The sequence below is a fragment of the Thalassophryne amazonica genome, chromosome 15, assembly GCF_902500255.1.
Source record: "Thalassophryne amazonica chromosome 15, fThaAma1.1, whole genome shotgun sequence".
NCBI lineage: Eukaryota > Metazoa > Chordata > Actinopteri > Batrachoidiformes > Batrachoididae > Thalassophryne > Thalassophryne amazonica.
Window position 1 is genome coordinate 9897173 of NC_047117.1, and position 25576 is coordinate 9922748.

The 25576-nt window shown below is 41.4% G+C and overlaps 2 protein-coding genes across 4 annotated transcripts in view; one reads left to right on the top strand and one right to left on the bottom strand.

The window, feature by feature from the left end:
• pvalb7 (parvalbumin 7) overlaps positions 1-679 on the top strand; it is a 64381-nt gene extending 63702 nt beyond the window's left edge. For both annotated transcript variants that reach the window (XM_034188171.1, XM_034188170.1), the window contains exon 5: positions 38-679. In XM_034188171.1, the coding sequence (XP_034044062.1) occupies positions 38-63 (26 nt within the window). In that variant the 3' untranslated portion in view covers positions 64-679. The remainder of the gene's footprint in view (positions 1-37) is intronic.
• A 1306-nt stretch (positions 680-1985) lies between these two features.
• baiap2l2b (BAR/IMD domain containing adaptor protein 2 like 2b) lies at positions 1986-25196 on the bottom strand. 2 transcript variants are annotated; one of them, XM_034189153.1, is made up of 14 exons: positions 25058-25196; positions 24766-24841; positions 23510-23596; positions 21764-21825; positions 19760-19831; positions 15060-15149; positions 14529-14660; positions 13987-14085; positions 4916-5018; positions 4513-4720; positions 3413-3478; positions 2981-3329; positions 2833-2876; positions 1986-2429 (listed from the first exon to the last, which is right to left on the bottom strand). In XM_034189153.1, exons 1-14 carry the CDS (start codon positions 25109-25111, stop codon positions 2354-2356), a joined length of 1518 nt encoding a protein of 505 aa, XP_034045044.1. In that variant the 5' UTR covers positions 25112-25196; the 3' UTR covers positions 1986-2353. The 2 variants fall into 2 exon arrangements, with proteins under 2 accessions (XP_034045044.1, XP_034045043.1); XM_034189152.1 differs by having other exon boundaries at positions 13981-14085.
• Between the last annotated feature and the right edge of the window lie 380 nt (positions 25197-25576).

Genomic DNA, 25576 nt, shown 5'->3' on the forward strand with positions numbered 1-25576 from the left:
TCAGCCTGATAAAATGTTTGACTTTTTTCCCCCCCAGAGTTTGAAGCTTTGGTGTATAACTAGGGGACAACCAAACATCACCCGCACTCCTCCTCCTCCTCCCTGCATTCATATTTGGTAATGCCACCTACAAACTCCTCTCGCTTCCCTCGGGACACCACACGTGGAGTTGAAGGTCTGCTCGCTACACCATTCGACCAGAATAGGCCAGCGGGGAATAACGGCGAGGAGGAACACACAGGCTTGACTGGCATGGTGTCGTTTTTAATTTTAATTTATTTAATTATTATTAATTCATTAGTATATATATCTATACATATATATATATAAGCACACACATGCTGTTGGTTTTTCAGAATCAGTCTTAACGAGGGTCGGTTACAAGTTCCGATCTCCAAACAGGTAGTACGAGTGCTGCTGTCGAGGGTGTAGATGTTAAAACACCAAATTCTCTGTTCCTCTGTATATTAGCATTTTGTCTGATTTGTACGTTATTTCTGGATGTTCACACATCTGTGCGCTCTACACCCGCTCCTCTTCCTCATCCACCTCCTCTCTCCCTCCCTTCCTCTGTTCAGGTGATGTAGTGAGAAAAACTATCGGGAAAAAAATAACACGAGAGCTGTGAAGACAGAAATGATCTGTATAGGAAATAACAATAAAAAACTTGGTTAATGTCTGTTTCTTTACTTTTTGTTTTTCACAGTGGACACAGAAATGTAATACACATAAATCATAGAATCTGGACAGCAAAAACCGTTTTGCATTGTCATCTTTAAAGGGGTCATATATTACACACCTGTGCAGCAGGTAAGTCACAAATGTGACGAATCACAATCAGTGGTCTTTGAGGGCATTTTCACACCTGAAGGCTAAGGTCGGTCACTGTGTTACTGTATTGCTCTGAATATAAGACAACCCTGTTTGCAAATCACTTGTAAAGGTGTGTGTGTGGGTGGGGGGGGGGGGGCAATTACATATTAACATATGTGGCACATTTCTCTGGGCATGATCTGTCTGGGTGGTTGCCATTCAAGAACTAATCTGGTTCCATAGTGTGGAGAATACATCGACATGTGGCACCCACACATGCTGCCAGACCCAATATGACATCATTTTTCAAGACATAGTTTTTGGAAATTGATTTTCTGAAGACTGTATCTTATTTTATAATAGAGCTGCATGCCAATAAAGGGTAATCTTATGGCAGCTTCTTTTTAAACTATGCTCTTATACACTGCTTCTTTTAATGTCATGGTAACGTTTTCTCTGTTTTTATGCTCACCATCTTCTCAAATTATGCTCTCACATCATATTTCATAGCAGTTTGAGAGTTGCTTTTCTTCCTTCTGACTGTTAATTAAAATGGTGTTTATAGGCTTGCCATCTGATATTATGCTCTCACACTGTATTTCTTGGCTGCTTGAAAGTTGTTTGATGTGATGCCTCTGTTACATTTATAATTACCAAGAGCTTAAAGTTTCCAACATAACTTCTCAGTTGGGGGCAACTTTGGAGACATATTCGTTTCAGGACAATCATTGCTTCATTCCGTTATGCAGCACTGTTATAGGGGTGGCTCACTTCAGTCCCAGGAAGCACACTCCCTTCACAGGTATTTGGTGCCACCTACTGTTGCAGGTGTATGTGACATGAAAAAAATCAAATATAAAATATAAGATGACCCTATTTTTTCAGATGTATTTTAAAGAAAAGAAATATGTCTTATACCCAGGGACAATAAAGTATTGTGGAATTCCTACCAGCAACGGAGTTCCAATTTCCTAAAGAACAAGAGCCATTCCAGGCTTAGATTTTACTTAAAGGTGGAGACTTTCTACATAAACAGTCAAAATCGTAAAACTTAGGGAACATTCAACAAGAATCACAAACCATATGTAACTATAAAAGGTACATGAAACTGATTATACAAAATATGACCCCTTTCAAGTACATTAAAAAAAATACCACAGTAGAGATTTATCGCAGATTTATTGTTTTGACATGTGAATTCCAAACTGTCTTTATCTCCATAGTTTTAAAAAGGCTCTGCGATGCAACAACGTGGAATAACAACAAATACTCGTACAATAAATGCTACCATCAGATTACTATTTATAATAACAACAAAGACATCAAATCAATAATGCAGGTGATAACACATCTACTTATGTTTTCTACAGGGTAGTTTTACTCTGGGGCAGGTAGCTCATCATCTTTTTCTGCCCCTGCACGTCAAATCCATCACTTTCTAACAGAAGTGATTACAATCACCTGATGTTGAATATCCCACCTGCTTCACCTGATCTGCCAGCCTGTGATGGAAAACGCACAGTGCGTGTGCGCTGATGCATCAGTGGATTTGAGGAGCCGATCTGTCATTAGTCGTCGTGGACCGAAGCTTCACAGTGGCAAACGGGTTTGTGCCTCTGAAACAAGAGGATGACGGAAAATGTTACACAATACCCTGCATGCTCGAGTACCTTCAGCCATCACAAAAAAAAAAAAAAACAACATCACACACATACAGAACCTGATACCAGCAACCCGGGCAAATCAATATGACTTCCTCAGGAAAAAAAAAAAAAAAGATTTGTGTCGAATTTCTGTTTTCAGTGATAAATGTACTTTGAACAAAACATTTCAACATGGATCACACGGTCATTTCCCTGGTCAAACTGTCCAAGCGTTTGTGCTAAATATCCAACGTTCTACGTTAATGACTTTCTTACTGGGTATTTTCCCCAAATCAAACTGAGGTGGAATTACCTTTTTAAAAAAAAGCCTAATTTTCAGCTTTCTGTCTATGAACATGCACACACTGAAAGTTACCTTGGAAACAGTGGGTTTTCAGGCGGCCCATGGGGGGATAAAGCCTATGAAATGATCATCAACATGAATAAACAAAAATACAAAAAATAGAATAGTGATGATTTCATTTAGAGAAAAGGACTTCTTTTGAGAATTCAGATCCTCGTACCCGGATATCAGATGATGAGTCGCCCTTCCTGTCAGGAAGGGAAGCGGTGGGTCGTAACTCCGTAGAGCCCCGTCTAAGATGTTGACTCTGGGGAAGAGGCGGCGGCGGTGGGGGAGGTGGCGGCTGTGAAACATCATTGTAGTTCTTTGTTTGACCAGGTGTAGTTTCCAATGCTGGCTCCGCCTTCTTCTCAGGAAGTGGAGAGGCTAGCCGGACATCTACAGAAGCCCTACGATGAGGCGTGGCTGGAGGAGGGACATCTCCATAGCTTTTGGTCTCAGACGGTTCACTGTAGGAGTCAGCGGGGTCCAGCAGATTGTTCAAACTGTGGCTTCGTAGAGAACCACCACTGAGGACGTTAAAGCATCCCGGAATGTAAAGTCTTCATATGATTCACTGGCGTTATTGCAGACATTTAAAACCTGACCGTACCTTAATCCGATGGTGTTGGAGAAATCCTCAATGGGAGCCACATAAGCAGCAGGGAACCAGCCCTGACTGAAGGAGGCAACAGATGGGTGGAGATAAAGTTGCAAACAACCCAAATGAGTGAGGCAGCAACATGTCAATCAGTGAAGATCCAAGAGGACAGAACAGTAAAATCAGCCACTGTCGCCTGCTTTCAGAATGAAAATCCACCCAGATGGTTTAAGATAAGGATGTTTAACACTTTAGGGCAGTGGTCTCCAAACTATTCCAGAAAGAGCCGAGTGGGTGCAGGTTTTCTTTGCAGCCACTGACTTCAGCAGGTGATTTCACTGATTAACATCACCTGGGGCAGGTTCGATGAATTCATCAGTGAAATCGCCTGCTGGAGTCAGTGGCTGCAAAGAAAACCTGCACCCTCTCGGCCCTTTCTGGAATAGTTTGGAGACCACTGCTTTAGGGACTAGTTTAAAGAACTACAAACCTTTGAGGATGCGCTGACATCCAGGTCTCTCAGTGGATAAGGACCTGGCCTGCCAATATGTAGACCTGGGTTAGAATCTCACTCAAGCTACCTGTCCTCGGACAAGATGTTTAATCTGAATCTGAATCTCGTCCACCCAGCCGTATATGGGTACCAGCCTCAGATGGGGAAGTAATCTGTGTTGTACTGGTGTCCCGTCCAGGGGGAAGTTCTCGTGGACTTTCATTCACTTCCTGCTACAGAATGTAGACATAAGCTCCGGCACCCACAAGCCTCAGGGTCCATATAGGACCTACTACTTCTCCATACCAACAAGACCAAACCCCACTGGATGGGTACAGTGGATGTAAATATCAAGTGCCTACCATGAATTTCTAATGAGCTATAGTGTTTGCAAAAAAACTCTTCTTTGGCTTTTAAACTTGTGCAAGGTCTACCTTTCTTCTTGACCAATGCATCATGCTGCTCTTACAACACCCCCCCCCCCCCCCCCCCCACCACCACCACCACCGAATTGTGGTATTTTAGTGAATGTTACAGGATATGTGTAAGAAAATGGATGGACGTCAGGTGAAACCATGTGGCTGCTGCGTCATTCAAACCTTGTGACCCGGCTACCCACCGCACGCTGCTATCAGTGTGTCCGTACAGCCAGCCATTTCGTGGCTCCTGAACCAACACAGTGACTGTTTCGCCTCTGTTAAATGGCAGAAGTTTGGGGTTGGAGGAAGTGGGGTGAGACACCAGGGCCCTCATTGTTCTTCCTCCTCCCAGGCCCAGAGATTCCCCCACTGAGCTGGAGCGTGAGCGGCTGGGGAGAGGAGATGGTGCTGTATATATACACACACACACACACACACACACACACACACACACATAAAGAGAGACACACGCCGGTGCATGTGACAATATGACTGGGTTATGTAATGGTCTGTGCTTTAAAAAAAGGACTGAAATGCTGAATCCTAATGATGTTAAGGCCTGTGTAAGTTCAATCTGACTTAAACAGGCTGCAGACCTCCCACCTCTAGAGGGCACTCTGCCCAGTGCCTGCTGCTCCCTCTTGGCCCAGGACATGTCTTCGTCTCTGGCGACTGTCTGCAGCAGGGAGCTCACTGACCCTCGCAGCTGAGCAAACATCAAAAATGTGTCACGAAACACCTGCAAAACCAACTAGCTGACATTTAGTTTGGAAAAAAGTCACATTTTTAAGTGTTAGATATATTTCTGTGTTCAATTATGGGCTTCTTTATTTGTTTTCTGTACTTGTTTTAGCATTAAGGTAGTTATTTTATTGAGGATTATACTCTTAGTTTTCATTCTTATTCTCACTTTCCTTTGTTCTCTCTTGGTATGTGCATGTAGAACCAGATTTATCCAGTTTGTACCAATTAGGATAAAGAGAGGTTAGAATTATAAACCATATGTCTCCCGTTACTGCGCCGGCCTCAGGCAGGGGGATGATCCTCCCTCAAATGCCCACAAGGGGTCAATAAGACAGATTTTGCAAAATCAGGTCCACATATGTAATCCTGTATAAAACTGCTTGTATTCATTGTTCTTGGTTCTGTAAGAGTGGATCTCATCTGTAAGAGAAGTTCTTGCAGGGCCCAGGCCTGATTACTTTTGCTGTGACTGATTCAATTTAAAAGTGCAGAATAGTTCGTGTTTGTACTTTGTAAGGGGCAGTATTACAGAAAGAACTGGGGAAGAAATAACATAAATATCAGGGTTCTAGCTAGGATAAAATAAAATGTTAGCATAGTGGTAATGTCAAGGGAGCGAAGCAAAGGGGGGAAGCTTTTGAAAATTCAAACTAAAAATTGGCCATTCTAGGGGTACCCAAAGGGGAAAAGCCAGGTACGTCAGCCCAAGTCCCTTCATCATATCCAGAAGCCTGGGGAAGTTTGTTGAGTGGGCAATCTCATTCTGGGTTTGCCAGTACATGGCCCTCAGTGAGGCAGTCGGAGTCCGTGGACATTTTTAAGTCAATACTTAAAACCTATTTTTATTCTCTTTCTTATGAGTAGTTTTTATTTTGTTATGTTTTATTCTTTTAATTCTGTTTTTAATTAGGTATTTGAATTTTTTTATTTTTTATTTATTTATTTACATTTTTTTTTTATGTTGAACTGTTCTGTGTGAGCCACCTTGAGATGGCTTTTGTTGGAATCTGGCGCTTTATAAGCTGATTAAATTGAAATTGAACAACATTTTATTGAGTCTTAAAGTAAATAAATATGAAATTGGTTACTGGATCCTTAAATTCTGGGCATAATAAACTCTACATGGTGGATCCTTGATCTCTGGACATAAACAGAAATAAAAACTGTTAGTTTTTCTCAAAAGCATTTCCTTTCAGACATTATTATTGGCATGAATGTCTTTCCATACCTATGAGCTGAGCTCTTGCAGCTCATACAATGCGTCTCATTTTGGGAGGAAAAATGTTTTAGTCGATTGTAGTTTATTGTCTGTATTGCAACGTTTGTAAGAGGTGTCATTTTATTTAAAGCGGCGATTCGTTTTGAAGTTATTAATTCTGAGCGGACTATGTCTCAGCAGAGAGCCGCGCAGCGTTTGAAGCTGTGACAAAACGGAGGATGATTCTCGTTTCTCGACTGCAACAAGACAAGAGTCCCAGTTAGTGACTTTAATCCACACAAAAGTGACTCATGATATTTTAATGGCTTTCAGAGGGGTTAAGAAGCGGACTTACTGCTTCTGAAGAGCAGTGAATCAAAGAGCCACGAGCCATTGAATCGAAGCATTCAATCAATCAATCAATTTTTTTATATAGCGCCAAATCACAACAAACAGTTGCCCCAAGGCGCTTTATATTGTAAGGCAAGGCCATACAATAATTATGTAAAACCCCAACGGTCAAAACGACCCCCTGTGAGCAAGCACTTGGCTACAGTGGGAAGGAAAAACTCCCTTTTAACAGGAAGAAACCTCCAGCAGAACCAGGCTCAGGGAGGGGCAGTCTTCTGCTGGGACTGGTTGGGGCTGAGGGAGAGAACCAGGAAAAAGACATGCTGTGGAGGGCAGCAGAGATCGATCACTAATGATTAAATGCAGAGTGGTGCATACAGAGCAAAAAGAGAAAGAAACAGTGCATCATGGGAACCCCCCAGCAGTCTACGTCTATAGCAGCATAACTAAGGGATGGTTCAGGGTCACCTGATCCAGCCCTAACTATAAGCTTTAGCAAAAAGGAAAGTTTTAAGCCTAATCTTAAAAGTAGAGAGGGTGTCTGTCTCCCTGATCTGAATTGGGAGCTGGTTCCACAGGAGAGGAGCCTGAAAGCTGAAGGCTCTGCCTCCCATTCTACTCTTACAAACCCTAGGAACTACAAGTAAGCCTGCAGTCTGAGAGCGAAGCGCTCTATTGGGGTGATATGGTACTACGAGGTCCCTAAGATAAGATGGGACCTGATTATTCAAAACCTTATAAGTAAGAAGAAGAATTTTAAATTCTATTCTAGAATTAACAGGAAGCCAATGAAGAGAGGCCAATATGGGTGAGATATGCTCTCTCCTTCTAGTCCCCGTCAGTACTCTAGCTGCAGCATTTTGAATTAACTGAAGGCTTTTTAGGGAACTTTTAGGACAACCTGATAATAATGAATTACAATAGTCCAGCCTAGAGGAAATAAATGCATGAATTAGTTTTTCAGCATCACTCTGAGACAAGACCTTTCTGATTTTAGAGATATTGCGTAAATGCAAAAAAGCAGCCCTACATATTTGTTTAATATGCGCTTTGAATGACATATCCTGATCAAAAATGACTCCAAGATTTCTCACAGTATTACTAGAGGTCAGGGTAATGCCATCCAGAGTAAGGATCTGGTTAGACACCATGTTTCTAAGATTTGTGGGGCCAAGTACAATAACTTCAGTTTTATCTGAGTTTAAAAGCAGGAAATTAGAGGTCATCCATGTCTTTATGTCTGTAAGACAATCCTGCAGTTTAGCTAATTGGTGTGTGTCCTCTGGCTTCATGGATAGATAAAGCTGGGTATCATCTGCGTAACAATGAAAATTTAAGCAATACCGTCTAATAATACTGCCTAAGGGAAGCATATATAAAGTGAATAAAATTGGTCCTAGCACAGAACCTTGTGGAACTCCATAATTAACTTTAGTCTGTGAAGAAGATTCCCCATTTACATGAACAAATTGTAATCTATTAGACAAATATGATTCAAACCACCGCAGCGCAGTGCCTTTAATACCTATGGCATGCTCTAATCTCTGTAATAAAATTTTATGGTCAACAGTATCAAAAGCAGCACTGAGGTCTAACAGAACAAGCACAGAGATGAGTCCACTGTCCGAGGCCATAAGAAGATCATTTGTAACCTTCACTAATGCTGTTTCTGTACTATGATGAATTCTAAAACCTGACTGAAACTCTTCAAATAGACCATTCCTCTGCAGATGATCAGTTAGCTGTTTTACAACTACCCTTTCAAGAATTTTTGAGAGAAAAGGAAGGTTGGAGATTGGCCTATAATTAGCTAAGATAGCTGGGTCAAGTGATGGCTTTTTAAGTAATGGTTTAATTACTGCCACCTTAAAAGCCTGTGGTACATAGCCAACTAACAAAGATAGATTGATCATATTTAAGATCGAAGCATTAAATAATGGTAGGGCTTCCTTGAGCAGCCTGGTAGGAATGGGGTCTAATAAACATGTTGATGGTTTGGATGAAGTAACTAATGAAAATAACTCAGACAGAACAATCGGAGAGAAAGAGTCTAACCAAATACCGGCATCACTGAAAGCAGCCAAAGATAACGATACGTCTTTGGGATGGTTATGAGTAATTTTTTCTCTAATAGTTAAAATTTTGTTAGCAAAGAAAGTCATGAAGTCATTACTAGTTAAAGTTAATGGAATACTCAGCTCAATAGAGCTCTGACTCTTTGTCAGCCTGGCTACAGTGCTGAAAAGAAACCTGGGGTTGTTCTTATTTTCTTCAATTAGTGATGAGTAGAAAGATGTCCTAGCTTTACGGAGGGCTTTTTTTATAGAGCAACAGACTCTTTTTCCAGGCTAAGTGAAGATCTTCTAAATTAGTGAGACGCCATTTCCTCTCCAACTTACGGGTTATCTGCTTTAAGCTACGAGTTTGTGAGTTATACCACGGAGTCAGACACTTCTGATTTAAAGCTCTCTTTTTCAGAGGAGCTACAGCATCCAAAGTTGTCTTCAATGAGGATGTAAAACTATTGACGAGATACTCTATCTCCCTTACAGAGTTTAGGTAGCTACTCTGCACTGTGTTGTTATATGGCATTAGAGAACATAAAGAAGGAATCATATCCTTAAACCTAGTTACAGCGCTTTCTGAAAGACTTCTAGTGTAATGAAACTTATTCCCTACTGCTGGGTAGTCCATCAGAGTAAATGTAAATGTTATTAAGAAATGATCAGACAGAAGGGAGTTTTCAGGGAATACTGTTAAGTCTTCTATTTCCATACCATAAGTCAGAACAAGATCTAAGATATGATTAAAGTGGTGGGTGGACTCATTTACTTTTTGAGCAAAGCCAATAGAGTCTAATAATAGATTAAATGCAGTGTTGAGGCTGTCATTCTCAGCATCTGTGTGGATGTTAAAATCACCCACTATAATTATCTTATCTGAGCTAAGCACTAAGTCAGACAAAAGGTCTGAAAATTCACAGAGAAACTCACAGTAACGACCAGGTGGACGATAGATAATAACAAATAAAACTGGTTTTTGGGACTTCCAATTTGGATGGACAAGACTAAGAGACAAGCTTTCAAATGAATTAAAGCTCTGTCTGGGTTTTTGATTAATTAATAAGCTGGAATGGAAGATTGCTGCTAATCCTCCGCCCCGGCCCGTGCTACGAGCATTCTGACAGTTAGTGTGACTCGGGGGTGTTGACTCATTTAAACTAACATATTCATCCTGCTGTAACCAGGTTTCTGTTAGGCAGAATAAATCAATATGTTGATCAATTATTATATCATTTACCAACAGGGACTTAGAAGAGAGAGACCTAATGTTTAATAGACCACATTTAACTGTTTTAGTCTGTGGTGCAGTTGAAGGTGCTATATTATTTTTTCTTTTTGAATTTTTATGCTTAAATAGATTTTTGCTGGTTATTGGTAGTCTGGGAGCAGGCACCGTCTCTACGGGGATGGGGTAATGAGGGGATGGCAGGGGGAGAGAAGCTGCAGAGAGGTGTGTAAGACTACAACTCTGCTTCCTGGGCCCAACCCTGGATAGTCACGGTTTGGAGGATTTAAGAAAATTGGCCAGATTTCTAGAAATGAGAGCTGCTCCATCCAAAGTGGGATGGATGCCGTCTCTCCTAACAAGACCAGGTTTTCCCCCAGAAGCTTTGCCAATTATCTATGAAGCCCACCTCATTTTTTGGACACCACTCAGACAGCCAGCAATTCAAGGAGAACATGCGGCTAAACATGTCACTCCCGGTCCGATTGGGGAGGGGCCCAGAGAAAACTACAGAGTCCGACATTGTTTTTGCAAAGTTACACACCGATTTAATGTTAATTTTAGTGACCTCCGATTGGCGTAACCGGGTGTCATTACTGCCGACGTGAATTACAATCTTACCAAATTTACGCTTAGCCTTAGCAGCAGTTTCAAATTTCCTTCAATGTCGCTTGCTCTGGCCCCCGGAAGACAATTGACTATGGTTGCTGGTGTCGCTAACTTCACATTTCTCAAACAGAGTCGCCAATAACCAGAGTTTGATCCTCGGCGGGTGTGTCGTCGAGTGGGGAAAAACGGTTAAAGATGTGAACGGGTTGGCGGTGTACACAGGGCTTCTGTTTAGGGCTACGCTTCCTCCTCACAGTCACCCAGTCAGCCTGCTTTCCCGGCTGCTCGGGATCTGCCAGGGGGGAACTAACGGCGGCTAAGCTACCTTGGTCCGCACCGACTACAGGGGCCTGGCTAACTGTAGAATTTTCCACGGTGCGGAGCCGAGTCTCCAATTCGCCCAGCCTGGCCTCCAAAGCTACGAATAAGCTACACTTATTACAAGTACCGTTACTGCTAAAGGAGGCCGAGGAAATACTAAACATTTCACACCCAGAGCAGAAAAGTGCGGGAGAGACAGGAGAAGCCGCCATGCTAAATCGGCTAAGAGCTAGTAGCTACGCTAAGCTAGCGGATTCCTAAAAACACGCAAAGTGAATAATGTGTAAATAATTTAGAGGTGATTCAGCAGAAGGAGTGCTTTAGTTAAGGCACGTAAAGATTACACTGGGAAACAAATCGTAATCTAGATAACTAGATCAATCTAACTGCGCAGATTAAACAGCCTAACAGATACAGAAAAACAACCGCTGTGGCTCCGGAACAGGAAGTGATACAATACCGCAGTGAGAGCCAACCACCAGTAGTAGAGGCATTGCTTAGATTCATGCTTCAAACTGGAGTCGCGCTCACTGAACTATAGTTCAGTAGTTGCGCTGCAGAAACGGTTCATTACAGACGCTGTACTAAAATCGTAACAGTCCAAAATAAGCGTAACGGTCCAAAATTATAGCATAACGGGCCGTAACGCAACTTTGCGCTAGCTAGAACCCTGCAGCATTGCTAGAAAGTTTTTAGCTTTCACCTGGCTGCATTTGGCACCAAGTCCTCTCATGCAAGCAACACTTAACAAAAGTTGGGAAACTTTTTTGGCAGACTTCACCTGACTTGGGCCCATGCTCGGAATAGGAGAACCTGAGGTAGGCTCAGTGCATCTACAACCCCTGGCAATAATTATGGAATCACCAGCATCGGAGGATGTTCATTCAGTTGTTTAATTTTGTAGAAAAAAAAAAGCAGATAACAGACATGACACAAAACTAAAGTCATTTCAAATGGCAACTTTCTGGCTTTAAGAAACACTATAAGAAATCATGAAAAATAATTGTGGCAGTCAGTAACGGTACTTTTTTAGACCAAGCAGAGGGAAAAAATATGGACTCACTCAATTCTGAGGAATAAATTATGGAATCACCCTGTAAATTTCCATCCCCAAAACTAACACCTGCATCAAATCAGATCTGCTTGTTAGTTTGCATCTAAAAAGGAGTGATCACACCTTGAAGAGCTGTTGCACCAAGTGGACTGACATGAATCATGGCTCCAACATGAGAGATGTCAATTGAAATAAAGGAGAGGATTATCAAACTCTTAAAAGAGGGTAAATCATCACGCAATGTTGCAAAAGATGTTGGTTGTTCACAGTCAGCTGTGTCTAAACTCTGGACAAAATACAAACAACATGGGAAGGTTGTTAAAGGCAAACATACTGGTAGACCAAGGAAGACATCAAAGCGTCAAGACCGAAAACTTAAAGCAATATGTCTAAAAAATCGAAAATGCACAACAAAACAAATGAGGAACGAATGGGAGGAAACTGGAGTCAACGTCTGTGACCGAACTGTAAGAAACCATCTAAAGGAAATGGGATTTACATACAGAAAAGCTAAATGAAAGCTATCATTAACACCTAAACAGAAAAAAAACAAGGTTACAATGGGCTAAGGAAAAGCAATCGTGGACTGTGGATGACTGGATGAAAGTCATATTCAGTGATGAATCTCGGATCTGCATTGGGCAAGGTGATGATGCTGGAACTTTTGTTTGGTGCCGTTCCAATGAGATTTATAAAGATGACTGCCTGAAGAGAACATGTAAATTTCCACAGTCATTGATGATAAGGGGCTGCATGTCAGGTAAAGGCACTGGGGAGATGGCTGTCATTACATCATCAATAAATGCACAAGTTTACGTTGATATTTTGGACACTTTTCTTATCCCATCAATTGAAAGGATGTTTGGGGATGATGAAATCATTTTTCTACATGATAATGCATCTTGCCATAGAGCAAAAACTGTGAAAACATTCCTTGCAAAAAGACACATAGGGTCAATGTCATGGCCTGCAAATAGTTCGGATCTTAATTCAATTGAAAATCTTTGGTGGAAGTTGAAGAAAATGGTCCATGACAAGGCTCCAACCTGCAAAGCTGATCTGGCAACAGCAATCAGAGAAAGTTGGAGCCAGATTGATGAAGAGTACTGTTTGTCACTCATTAAGTCCATGCCTCAGAGACTGCAAGCTGTTATAAAAGCCAGAGGTGGTGCAACAAAATACTAGTGATGTGTTGGAACGTTCTTTTGTTTTTCATGATTCCATCATTTTTTCCTCAGAATTGAGTGATTCCATATTTTTTTCCCTCTGCTTGGTCTAAAAAAGTAACCGTTACTGACTGCCACAATTTGTTTTCCTGATTTCTTATAGTGTTTCTTAAAGCCAGAAAGTTGCCATTTGAAATGACTTTAGTTTTGTGTCATGTCTGTGATCTGCTTTTTTTCTACAAAATTAAACAACTGAATGAACATCCTCCGAGGCCGGTGATTCCATAATTTTTGCCAGGGGTTGTAGTCACAGGTGCTGCCAAGTTTGGTGTACACTCTGGGTGAACTCGGCATCAACTGATTAATCAACGCTACACATGCTGGGAGTGTCTCGATCTAGAATTAGTCCCCAGGAAACAGATCATGGCTACTAATGGTTGGATTGTGTCTGTGGTGGAGTTATAGTTTGTTTTGTTTATTTTATTTTTTTACTAGCCTTAGCTCTAAGTCAGGGGTAGGCAACCTGTTCCAGAAAGAGCCATGAGGGTGCAGGTTTTCTTTGCAGCCACTGACTCCACCAGGTGATTTTACTGATTAATATCACTTTGAGCAGATGGAATCAGTTAATCAGTGAAATCACCTGGTGGAGTCAGTGGCTGCAAAGAAAACCTGCACCCTCATGGCTCTTTCTGGAACAGGTTGCCTACCCCTGCTCTAAGTCATTTGTGTGAAGTCGCAAGTCACCAAAAAGTCTCTGGGTAGCATTTTGCTTGACCCTCCCCCCTTAAAATAACTAGCTTCTCCATTGACCCTGACCTGACAACAGACAAGGAGCCAGCAGAGCTTCTGTGAAACAGCTTGTCTAAGCACACTGAGTGTTACTTTACCCCTTGTGAACAGCATTGGGTCCACTTTGGGGTCACATTACAACAGGTACCTGTGCCTCTTGGTCCATATGGGTGGGAGTTCGAGGTCTGGGCCCTTTGGTCTCATTCACTTTCTCCTTCCATCCGTCAGCTTTTTGCTGCAGAGATGCTCCAGTCTGAAAAGAAATGCGAGGAAAGTGAGTGCGTTATTAAATCGCAACAGTATGTTTGTTATCTTAGAGCTTATTGTAGTATGTCCTGTTTAGGCTACTGTATCAACATGGCACTGCAGCTCCCATTTAGATATGATGGGCTCACACAAATCCCAACACACTGGCTTGTTGTTGCAGGTAATTACAGTTGTAGTCAGAAGTTTATATACACAGCATAATGGGCATGAATGTCATGGTAATTTGGGGCTTTTAATGATGTCTTTGAACCGGTTCTTTTGTCAGGGTGGAATGATTCTACAGCATAGTAACTTTAAAAAACAAGAATTGGCTGCACAAGTTTCAATTTAAGGAAGGTTTTACTCAACATTTAGATTTATTAAGGTTATTTCTGCTCTTTGAGGCATCATTTTGTCTTTCTTTGCTCTCTGTGTTGAACACGTATGCACCTTGTTTATGAGGAAGAGCAGCGATTGGGTGAGGCCACAGTGCTTCTCTGCCAGAAAGCGATACCTCCTTTCCTCCTCCTTCAGAAGCTCCTGCTGGCTCTGGCGCAGGTACACCATGTACTCACTATTCTCCTAAAGCGCACACACATGCACACAAACACACACAACAGGACACAGTTTGTGCAGCTGGATTGGTTACAGGTAAATCCTACACTCTTACACATGGTTGGGTTGGGGTTTAGGCAAACTGGGTAAGGTTAGAATCCAGTCTATGTCAAGCCTGTCCAAGGATCTTACTATGACTGAGTACAGTCCACTCTTGTAGTGCAAAGGGAGCATTTTTGAGTGTAAGTTACAACCAAACACAGTTGCTGTTTCAGGTTTGTTAACATCAACATTGCACAGACTGTGTAACAATGTAACAATGTTTCAGGGAAACTCGACAAGTGTGGCGTAAACTGCACTGCTCATATTAAACTGGACTGGTATTATGTCTACAGAATGTATGTCAAAGTGTGTTTCTGTTACTACCAGAGAGTCTCTGTAGGCTCCTCGTCGGAGTTGTTTATCTAAAGCCTCGGCTTGATTCCTCACTTCAAGCTCATACACTCTGCGACTACCCTGCACAAAGAAAACAGCCATTTCAGGATTTTCAGAATTATGAGAACTTTAGAGTTTAGAGGAAATGTATTTGCAATGTTTATGCACAAATTATCAACTAGTGCAGTGCCCGTAGGAAGTCTGTATTCCTATAGAGAATTGGGAGCAAGTAGATTTTTCATGGCTGGTCGTATGAGGCTGTGTTTGAAGGTGGGATGTGACTCTTACATAGTTGTAATAGACAAAGTGTACCTTGTTAAGACAGGGTTGTTACTGAGATAGAAAGAGACATGCAAATTCAGTTATTTTAAGAAAAAGACTGATATTCATCCAACATGGTCAGACAGATACAGTGGGGTAAAAAAGTATTTAGTCAGTCTCTGGGGCCTACTTAGAAAGATGAGACAGGTCTGTAATTTTCATCATAGGTACACTTCAACTATGAGAGACAAAATGAGAAAAAAAATCCAGGAAATCACATTATAGGATTTTTAATGAATTTATTTGTAAATTATGGTGGAAAATAAGTATTTGGTCAACTAAAAACAAGCAAGATTTCTGGCTCTCACAGACCTGTAACTTCTTCTTTAAGAAGCTCTTCTGTCCTCCACCTGTTACCTGTATTAATCGCATCTGTTGGAACTCATTATCTGTATAAAAAACACCTGTCCACAGCTTCAAACAGTCAGACTCCAAACTCAACCACGGCCAAGACTAAAGAGCTGTCGAAGGACACCAAGAAGAAAATTGTAGATGTGCACCAGGCTGGGAAGAGTGAATCTACAATAATCAAGCAGGTTGGTGTAAATAAATCAACTGTGGGAGCAACTGTAAGAAAATGGAAGACATACAAGACCATTGATAATCTCCCTCAATCTGGGGCTCCACGCAAGATGTCATCCCGTGGGGTCAAAATGATCATGAGAACGGTGGACAAAAATCCCGGAACTACATGGAGGAACCTGATGAATGACCTGCAGAGAGCTGGGAGCAAAGTGACAAAGGCTACACACTACGCAGAGAGGGACTCAAATCCTGCAGTGCCAGGCGTGTCCCCCTGCTTAAGCCAGTACATGTCCAGGCCCGTCTGAAGTTTGCCAGAGAGCATACAGATGATCCGGAAGAGGATTGGGAGAATATTATGTGGTCAGATGAAACCAAAATACAACATTTTGGTAAATACTCAAATCGTCATGTTTTGAGGAAGAAGAATGCTGAGTTGCATCCCAAGAACACCATACCTACTGTGAAGCATGGGGGTGGAAACATCATGCTTTGGGGCTGTTTTTCTGCAAAGGGGACAGGATGACTGCTCTGTGTTAAGGGCAGAATGAATGTGGCCATGTATCGTAAGATTTTAAACCAAACCTCTGTCCTTCAATGAGAGCACTGAAGATGCACCCTGGCTGGGTCTTCCAGCATGACAATGATCCCAAACACACCGCTCGGGCAACGAAGGAGTGGCTCCGTAAAAAGCATTTCAAGGTCCTGGAGTGGCCAAGCCAGTCTCCACACCTCAACCCCATAGAAAATTTGTTGAGGGAGTTGAAAGTCTATGTTGCCCAGCGACAGCCCCAAAACATCACTGTTCTAAAGTTGATCTGCATGGAGGAATGGGCCAAAATACCAGCTACAGTGTGTGCAAACCTGGAGAAGACTTACAGGAAACATTTGACGTCTGTCATTGCCAACAAAGATTATGTTACAAAGTAATGAGTTGAACTTTTGTTATTGACCAAATACTTATTTTCCACCATAATTTACAAATAAATTATTTAAAAATCCTACAATGTGATTTTCTAGATTTTTTTTTCTCATTTTGTTTCTCATAGTTGAAGTGTACCTATGTTGAAAATTACAGACCTCTCTCATCTTTCTAAGTAGGAGAATTTGCACAGTCAGGGACTGACTAAATACTTTTTTACCCCACTGTATACACACACATAGAGATATAAGAAGGAATAAACACAGTTACTGTCCATGAAGCACAAACATATGGATGTGAATACAGTAGTTATTGATAATATGAGTTAGGGACAGTTAAGTTTGTTGTGAAATGTGTGCATTGACTGATAACTATTGTGTTTACATATATTTTGGGTTTTAGCAAGGGCACTGTAGGTAGTTGAACCTCATTCCACCAATGTGAAAGTACCACTACAGGTGCCTTTTGCTTTTTTTGGCTATTGGGGAAAGCAAAAAAACAGTAATGCAACAGCATGATTTTTAAAAGTGTTTTAAAGGCTCAATGTGATTAGATTTCTTTTCTGAGGTGAAGTAAAGGGTATGTATGGTGGAATATTGTGACAATGTGACGTTTTGTTTTTGTTTTTTTAGATTTTTGCAAATTTATTTAAAAACCAAACAAACAAACTAAGCAATCACATGTACATAAGTATTCACAGCCTTCCATGAAGCTCAAAATTGAGCTCAGGTGCATCCTGTTTCCACCAATCATCCTTGAGATGTTTCTACAGCTTAACTGGAGTCCACCTGGGGTAAATCCAGTTGATTGGACATGATTTTAAAGATACACACCTGTCTACATATAAGGTCCCACAGTTGACAGTGCATGTCAGAGCACAAACCAAGCATGAAGTCAAAAGAAATTGTCTGCAGACCTCTGAGACAGGATTGTCTTGAGGCACCAATCTGGGGAAAGGTACTGCTGCTTTCTGCTGCAAGCATTTCTGCTGCTTTGAAGGTCCCTATGAGCACAGTGGCCTCCATCATCCATAAATAGAAGAAGTTTGGATCCACCAGGACTCTTCCTTGAACAGGTCACCCATCTAACCTGAGTAATTGGGGAGAAGGGCCTTACTCAGGGAAGTGACCAAGAACTGATGGTCACTATGTCAGAGCTCCAGCATTCATCTGTGGAGAGAGGAGAACCTTCCAGAAGGACAACCATCTCTGCAGCAATCGACCAATCAGGCCTGTATGGTAGAGTGGCCAGACAGAAGCCACTCCTTAGTAAAAGGCACATGGCAACCTGCCTGGAGTTTGTCAAAAGGCACCTGAAGGACTCTCAGACCATGAGAAACAAAATTCTCTGGTCTGATTAGACAAAAATTGAACTCTTTGGCGTGAAAGCCAGGCATCATGTTTGGAGATTTTTTTTAATGAAAGACGTGCAGACGGGTCCGCGCGTCGGGACGCAGCCGGCGCGGTGCGGCGGCACAGGAAAAACACCTCCGTGTTGATAACCATTTGTAAAATCCAGGCGGCTTTTGATGGCTTTCAGTGGAGTGAGTATATGAGAAATTGTTTAACAGCTGGACATGTTCCAAATTGTCCTTAAGGCTTCCAATGGAGGTGTTTTTCCTGTGGCAGAGCGTCGCGGCGGCTGCGAGCCGACGCTGCAATCCGCCCGCACGTCTTTCATTAAAAAAATCTCCTTTAACAGTGGAATATCCGGATAAAATGCTGAAACCGACTTCTTCTGAAACTTCTCTGTTCTCTCACGACGTCCTGGATCAATAGAGCCTGAAATGTGGAGGTTTTAAGCTTGAAACAGGCTGACGACGGCGCCTGAGAGCGTTGCGTGACGTCTCGCACCGTGGGAAGTCCTTAAAGCGACAGTATCACCTCAAAATCTCTCATCAGCTGTTAAAATTTTTACCGAAAACCAGCTTAATTTTTCGAACCATGTCCACTTCGATGAGTCTCACAGGTTTAGAAAAAATTTTGATCAAACAAAGCGCCAGTCTCTCAGCAACGTCTCAGACAAAGGAATTCCGACGAGGGGCTGGACGACTCCTCCCACAAGCAGTGCTCACAGGTGAATGACGTCACCGACAGGCGTGGAAAAACTCACGCATGCGCACGAGGGTTCAGGCATGTCTGACGTAAAAACATATGAATGAAATCCATATAGTTTTTGAAAAAAATAAAAAGGACCTATACTTTATGGACAGCCCTCGTATATGGGAATCATGGGATAAAGGTTAGGTATGAGTTCTGTATTAAATTAAACACAACATGAGCACAAACAAATTAGATTCAGCTGAGATTTCAACTTCAGAGTGCTTATTATGATCCTTTCTGATAAAAAAAAAAAAGAAAATGGTAAAGGAATAGGCTGAGGCCAGTGTTTAGTACACCTACCCTAATTCTTGCACTAAGTAGGATAGAATGTGGGGCTGAAAATGTGCATATGTTCCATACGTCCAGGCTGTCCACATCCATATTCCATCTAACTTTGTGGGGAGGTGGTGGCCTGGAGGTTAGAGAGGCGTGTTTGTGTCGAGTGAATCCTTGGTGTTCCTTCACAATCCACCAGGGGGCTGCATCTTACACTTTGATACACTGCACTACATGTATGGTTTGGTGTTACATAACATAACCATGTATCCAAACTTGTATGAGCTGTTGGACTCTCATCAGGCAACAACGTCATGGTCCAACCTTTTCAATATGCTCCTACTTCAGGACGTCATAACAAATACAGCTGGAACATCTTCAACATGTATAGATGAACCAATGGTTCTTTTTTAAAATTGCCACATGAATACATTAGTCTCTGCTGAAAAGCTCATCTTACAATCACTCATAATAATCCCATAATGTGGAAAAACAACAAAAATAAAGAAACACAAGCTTTATCTCCTCTATAATCGTACTGTACTTACAGCAATATATTCCTCATCTAACTTGACATTCTTCTCCATGGCCTGCAGCACCTCTATCTGGAACCAGCGAAACTAAAAGGAAATAAACAATGTTTCATTATCATGAAAACTCATTGTGAATGAAAAGATTTCACTCGAGACAAATACGAGGGCTGTCAATAAAGTAACGGTCCTTTTTATTTTTTTCAAAAACTATATGGATTTCATTCATATGTTTTTACGTCAGACATGCTTGAACCCTCGTGCGCATGCGTGAGTTTTTCCACGCCTGTCGGTGACGTCATTCGCCTGTGAGCACTCCTTGTGGGAGGAGTCGTCCAGCCCCTCGTCGGAATTCCTTTGTCTGAGAAGTTGCTGAGAGACTGGCGCGTTGTTTGATCAAAATTTTTTCTAAACCTGTGAGACTCATCGAAGTGGACACGGTTCGAAAAATTAAGCTGGTTTTCAGTGAAAATTTTAACGGCTGATGAGAGATTTTGAGGTGATTCTGTCGCTTTAAGGACTTCCCACGGTGCAAGACGTCGCTCAGCGCTCTCAGCCACCGTCGTCAGCCTGTTCAAGCTGAAAACCTCCACATTTCAGGCTCTATTGATCCAGGACGTCGTGAGAGAACAGAGAAGTTTCAGAAGAAGTCGGTTTCAGCATTTTATCCGGATATTCCACTGTTAAAGGAGATTTTTTTTAATGAAAGACGTGCGGACGGGTCCGCGCGTCAGGACGCAGCCGACACGGTGCGGTGGCACAGGAAAAACACCTCCGTGTTGATAACCATTTGTAAAATCCAGGCGGCTTTTGATGGCTTTCAGTGGAGTGAGTATATGAGAAATTGTTTAACAGGCAGGACATGTTTCAACTTGTCCTTAAGGCTTTCAACAGAGGTGTTTTTCCTGTGGCGGAGCGTCGCGGCGGCTGCGTCCCGACGCGCGGACCCGTCCGCACGTCTTTCATTAAAAAAATCTCCTTTAACAGTGGAATATCCGGATAAAATGCTGAAACCGACTTCTTCTGAAACTTCCCTGTTCTCTCACGACGTCCTGGATCAGTAGAGCCTGAAATGTGGAGGTTTTCAGCTTGAACAGGCTGACGACGGCGGCTGAGAGCGCTGAGCGACGTCTCGCACCGTGGGAAGTCCTTAAAGTGACAGAATCACCTCAAAATCTCTCATCAGCCGTTAAAATTTTCACTGAAAACCAGCTTAATTTTTCGAACCGTGTCCACTTCGATGTGTCTCACAGGTTTAGAAAAAATTTTGATCAAACAACGCGCCAGTCTCTCAGCAACTTCTCAGACAAAGGAATTCCGACGAGGGGCTGGACGACTCCTCCCACAAGGAGTGCTCACAGGCGAATGACGTCACCGACAGGCGTGGAAAAACTCACGCATGCGCACGAGGGTTCAAGCATGTCTGACGTAAAAACATATGAATGAAATCCATATAGTTTTTGAAAAAAATAAAAAGGACCGTTACTTTATTGACAGACCTCGTATTGCGCAAATATTTTAGGCACCATTTCCAAACATTCATATTCCAACCAAATTCAAATATGGTGTTTGTACTGATCCCTGATCATTCAAGCATTTTTGTTTGTTTTGGGTTTTTTGTTGTTGTTGTTCCTGGATAGGAATTGGAAATGTAAAATGTTCACAAACACCATAAATGATGAGTTTGGTCCATTCAGTTTGGAAACGTGAAGACGTAACCCTGAAGGCACCTGAAAAACTAGCTACTGGGTCAAGAGTAGACTCTATTAAAGATGGTAGCCCACAAGAAGACAAGGAACAAGGAAGAGAAGACTAGTACATCAAAGATGAGAGTAGTTTGATTTCTACATTTATGTGAAGACCATCAAGAATGTGATGGAAATTTCCAAAGTTCTAAAATAACATGTTTGTCTGAATTTGCATTTATTCTTACAATTCCACAAAATCTTACAAATCACATTCTTGGAGGATTGAAGACCTGATTGAAAAAAATACTGACTGAAATACCACAAAAATACTGACCAGTCCCTCCATCTCCGCAGTGAGTCTCCTCTGCGTTTCTGAGATCTGGATCAGTACATCTCCTGTTAAACACAAAATGACTTCAGGGGATGACAGATCAACTTACTGACCGAGAAAACCCTCACTTTTGAAATTCTGTACACAGAATTATTTGGTTCATGTTTATCAGGCCCTGCAATTGACTGTTGTCCTGTCCAGGGTGTCCCCACCTCTCCCCCAATGACTGTTGGCATAGCCCCCCCACCCCTTAATTGGAGTAAGCGGGTACAGAAAGTTAATGAATTTATGAGTGCCTTATTTTCTGAACTATAAGTTTTTATTTTATTTATTTATTTTTACTTGCTTGGCTGGACAGAAACTTATATTTAAAAGTCAGAAATACTGCATTATCATCTACGGCCACAAGGTGGCACAATCTACATGTGTGACAACTGTGAACTGGTCCAGTACTCTGATCTGAATGAGGGATTGTCTTTTCCATACTCTGGAAGAGAAGATGGCAATAATGCATCATTAAACTGGATGACAACCGGCATAGAAGAAGAAGAAGAATGATGATGACAATGATGATCTGAATGTACTTTGTGGGACTGCCGCAATCACAACAGAGGAGGATGGCTTGGCTAAGGTAAGGCTACCTGTGTAATCTGTGGTTTTAAATGTGCACACAAAAAGTTTCTAAATGTTTGTTAAAGCTTATTTATGTTGGACGTATTCTTGCTTTGATTTGCCTGCATCCCAAGGTCATCGTTAACACATTTCTGTTGCAGATTGTGCAGGTCACATCATGTAAAAGATGAAGCAAATGCTGTATCTTAATTCAGCCTTGTGTCTTTGTTTTAGAAGCATGATAAAGGAAGCTCAAAGTACCAGTAAACATGCACAACTAGCTGTTTTTATTGCTCTCCATCATCTGAGTCTTATTAGAATTCCAAGAGATGTTCCTAGATTTTATTAGTTTTATGAGGACAGAATTGTAAAACAGTGTGGGCTAATCATATTGTTTCTCATATGTTTATAGTCAAAATAATGTTGTAATTTGAAGTCAAAATTACTTTCATGATCACTATTGAAGATGTTTCTTTTTTCCCCTTAATGGTAATTGTGTTATTTGTGAGGGATATGTCTGAATTTTGGTATTTCTCTTCGACACAACTTAGCACAGTTTAGATTACCTGGATTTTCCTTGCTGAAACTAAACTAGGCCACCAAGATGGTGGAAAGTTGGCAAGTCCTTTTACATTGGAGTTTGTCTGATCTTGTCTATTGTCGTGGATGCCACTTGAGCTAATGGACTGAACACAGCTGAAAGACTGTCTTCATTTATAATTTAGGGACTGTCACTCAATACGGCCAGCAGTCACGCAGTGGATTCCTGACACTCTTAGTTAGCCAATCAAGCAGACCCACGTCTCATACTCTGCTATCACCAGCACATGGACCCACACATGGTCAATGGAGGTGCTCTAGCATTATGCTAATTACCGTAAACAATGCAGCACGCGTCTCTAGTGTCAGAGAGAAAGTGAAGCTTGTAGAAAATATGCCCTCATGTACCAAAAGCACCACTGCACAAACTGAGGACATATTTTACAATCCAGAAAGCCTTGGTACAACTGGGCTTGACATTAATGTAATAGCACTTGGATGCCACTCAACAACTATGGTCTGAAATGAAAGTGACAGATCAGTAATGAATCGAATGATGGAAGGACTGAGTAATCAATCATACATATAAACACTCACCAAGAGAGCGAGATGAAAGTGTGTGAAGTGCCTGGTCACCCATCTTAGCCACGGCGCTAAAGTATGCCTCGCTGCAGAGTGCTAAGGCTGTAAGTACACACAATAAATGTATAAAAAATGAACACTAACTCGAAATTATGCACCTGTTAGCAAATATTTCAGTGTGAAACTCCTTCTAATTGGGTCAAATGGGTCTCTCTTGGCTCATTACAAAAACAAGCTGTGCAGATGCGTGATTGTGGTGCAGAAATAGCTCCATTCCAGCAGGTGTAGTTTTACCACACTGCAACATGTTGCTGTTCATGTTGCTGTAATCAGGTGGATAATGTAGTCATTATAGATCCTATTCAATTCCCAGTTTAACACATTTAAAAATGGAGAAATACAGATTAATGGAAGGTTTAAAGTAAAGCAAGCTCATAAAATACTGGGATGGCAAATCACATTCGTGCAAAATCTTGACCTCTTTTTCATAATGGGATCAGCATCAGAATAAACATGTCTGTCTTGTGGGACAGTTCATCTCCAGAAATTCCAACAATTCCAACCTTTTCCAGTCTAAATTCCTGCTTTAGGAACATGTTGTGCTGCCTAAATTTCAATTAAACAATGCTTGTCCACCCTGAAGGTGCAATTAAAAACTTAAAAATTGTCATTGCACTGAAATGATTTTAAAAATTTTGTAAATAAATAAATAAATAAATAAATAAAATTCCCCCTCAGTAGGTGATTATTTACTTGCATTCTTGCACATATTTTAGTCTGGGTGGGCAAACCATCTGTGCTAATAACTTTATTTACACAAAAAAGTTAATTACTTCATTAAGTCATAAAAAATACCAATTATACTATAGCTATTACCCCTCCTACCACCACTAATAATCAACCAAACTAGAAAGGTGCTCTTCATTGACTCTTTATTTACAGTACGCATGCATGCAGTTTATATAGTTATACATAGTAGAATATCACCAGTCAGAATGAACTTATTTTTTGATTTCTTTTTTTGTTGATCCCCCATATATATATAGTTTGTTTGTTTTAATTTACTGTGAATGTTGTGTTGTAGAGGTTTGTTTTCATTTTGAAATGATTGTTTTTTTTTAGCCTTACATAAAAGAACGCCTTTTTTAATGTCATGGAACAGCAACAAACACAAAATTCCAACTCCTGTTTGGTTGCACACTTGTGCTGTAATTATTGAGGTTTGTGTCTGACAGATACTTATGGAATAAGCTGCCTGTGTGCAGACTCACCTTGGAAAGCTTTGACGTAGCCGTTTCCCAGAGTGACAAGCTTCTGGAGGCCTGGGTTAAAGTGCTCCATCAGGTTCTGCAGAAACACACACAAAAAACCCACTAACGCAAAGAAAAACAGGTGTGATGTCAAATATGGCACAAATTTAAACAGGTCTACACTCACCTCGAGCAAGTCTGACTTTAAGTATATGTCAGAGCTGTTTTTCCACTTTGAAATAGTGCAGCTGCCACAAACACAATGCAAATGTAGAATGCAAACACAGTAAACATGTAGGAAGCGTAAACTCACCGAATAGACATTTAAAGTTGACCGGTGCAGCTGCTCACTGCTGGCTGCAGACATCCTGACAAATTTTAAAGCAAGAGTCTGCTTGAAATTAAAGAAAAACCTCCAAAAAAGGCAAAATATAAACCTCAGAGACTGAACAAAGTGTGTAATCTCATTCAGTCAAGTGAGAAGTTGTTTGATATCAGTGAAAGTCACCTTCACTGCAGTCTCAAACCCAGATAACAGCTCACAGAACCATCGCTCTCTTTTTCTGTCAGTCCTTAACGAGCCTTTACCTCCCCGGCACCTGTCGTTTTCACAGAAAGCAAGCAAGCAGGTGAAGGAAAAGAAATGGGTCATCAGTATGCCCGAGCCACATCAATTATTGATGGCAGTAATGAAAGCAAAGGAGGAAGATGAGCAGACGGCCACTCGACTACCTGTGACGTAGACTCACACCTCCGATAACGCTGCCTTCAAAGAAGGTGCACACAAAAAAGTGAGGTATAAGCTGATGTGCTGCTCCCATAGGATTATTCT

Excerpts from the sequence above, each read along its gene's own strand:
- baiap2l2b (XM_034189152.1), bottom strand. The coding sequence starts at position 25,111 with ATGTCTGCAGCCAGCAGTGAGCAGCTGCACCGGTCAACTTTAAATGTC. Across the intron at positions 19,832-21,763 it reads CTGCGGAGATGGAGGGACTG|TTTCGCTGGTTCCAGATAGA; the intron begins GTCAGTATTTTT and ends ATTTCCTTTTAG. Across the intron at positions 4,721-4,915 it reads GGGCAGAGTGCCCTCTAGAG|CACCATCTCCTCTCCCCAGC; the intron begins GTGGGAGGTCTG and ends GTATATATACAG.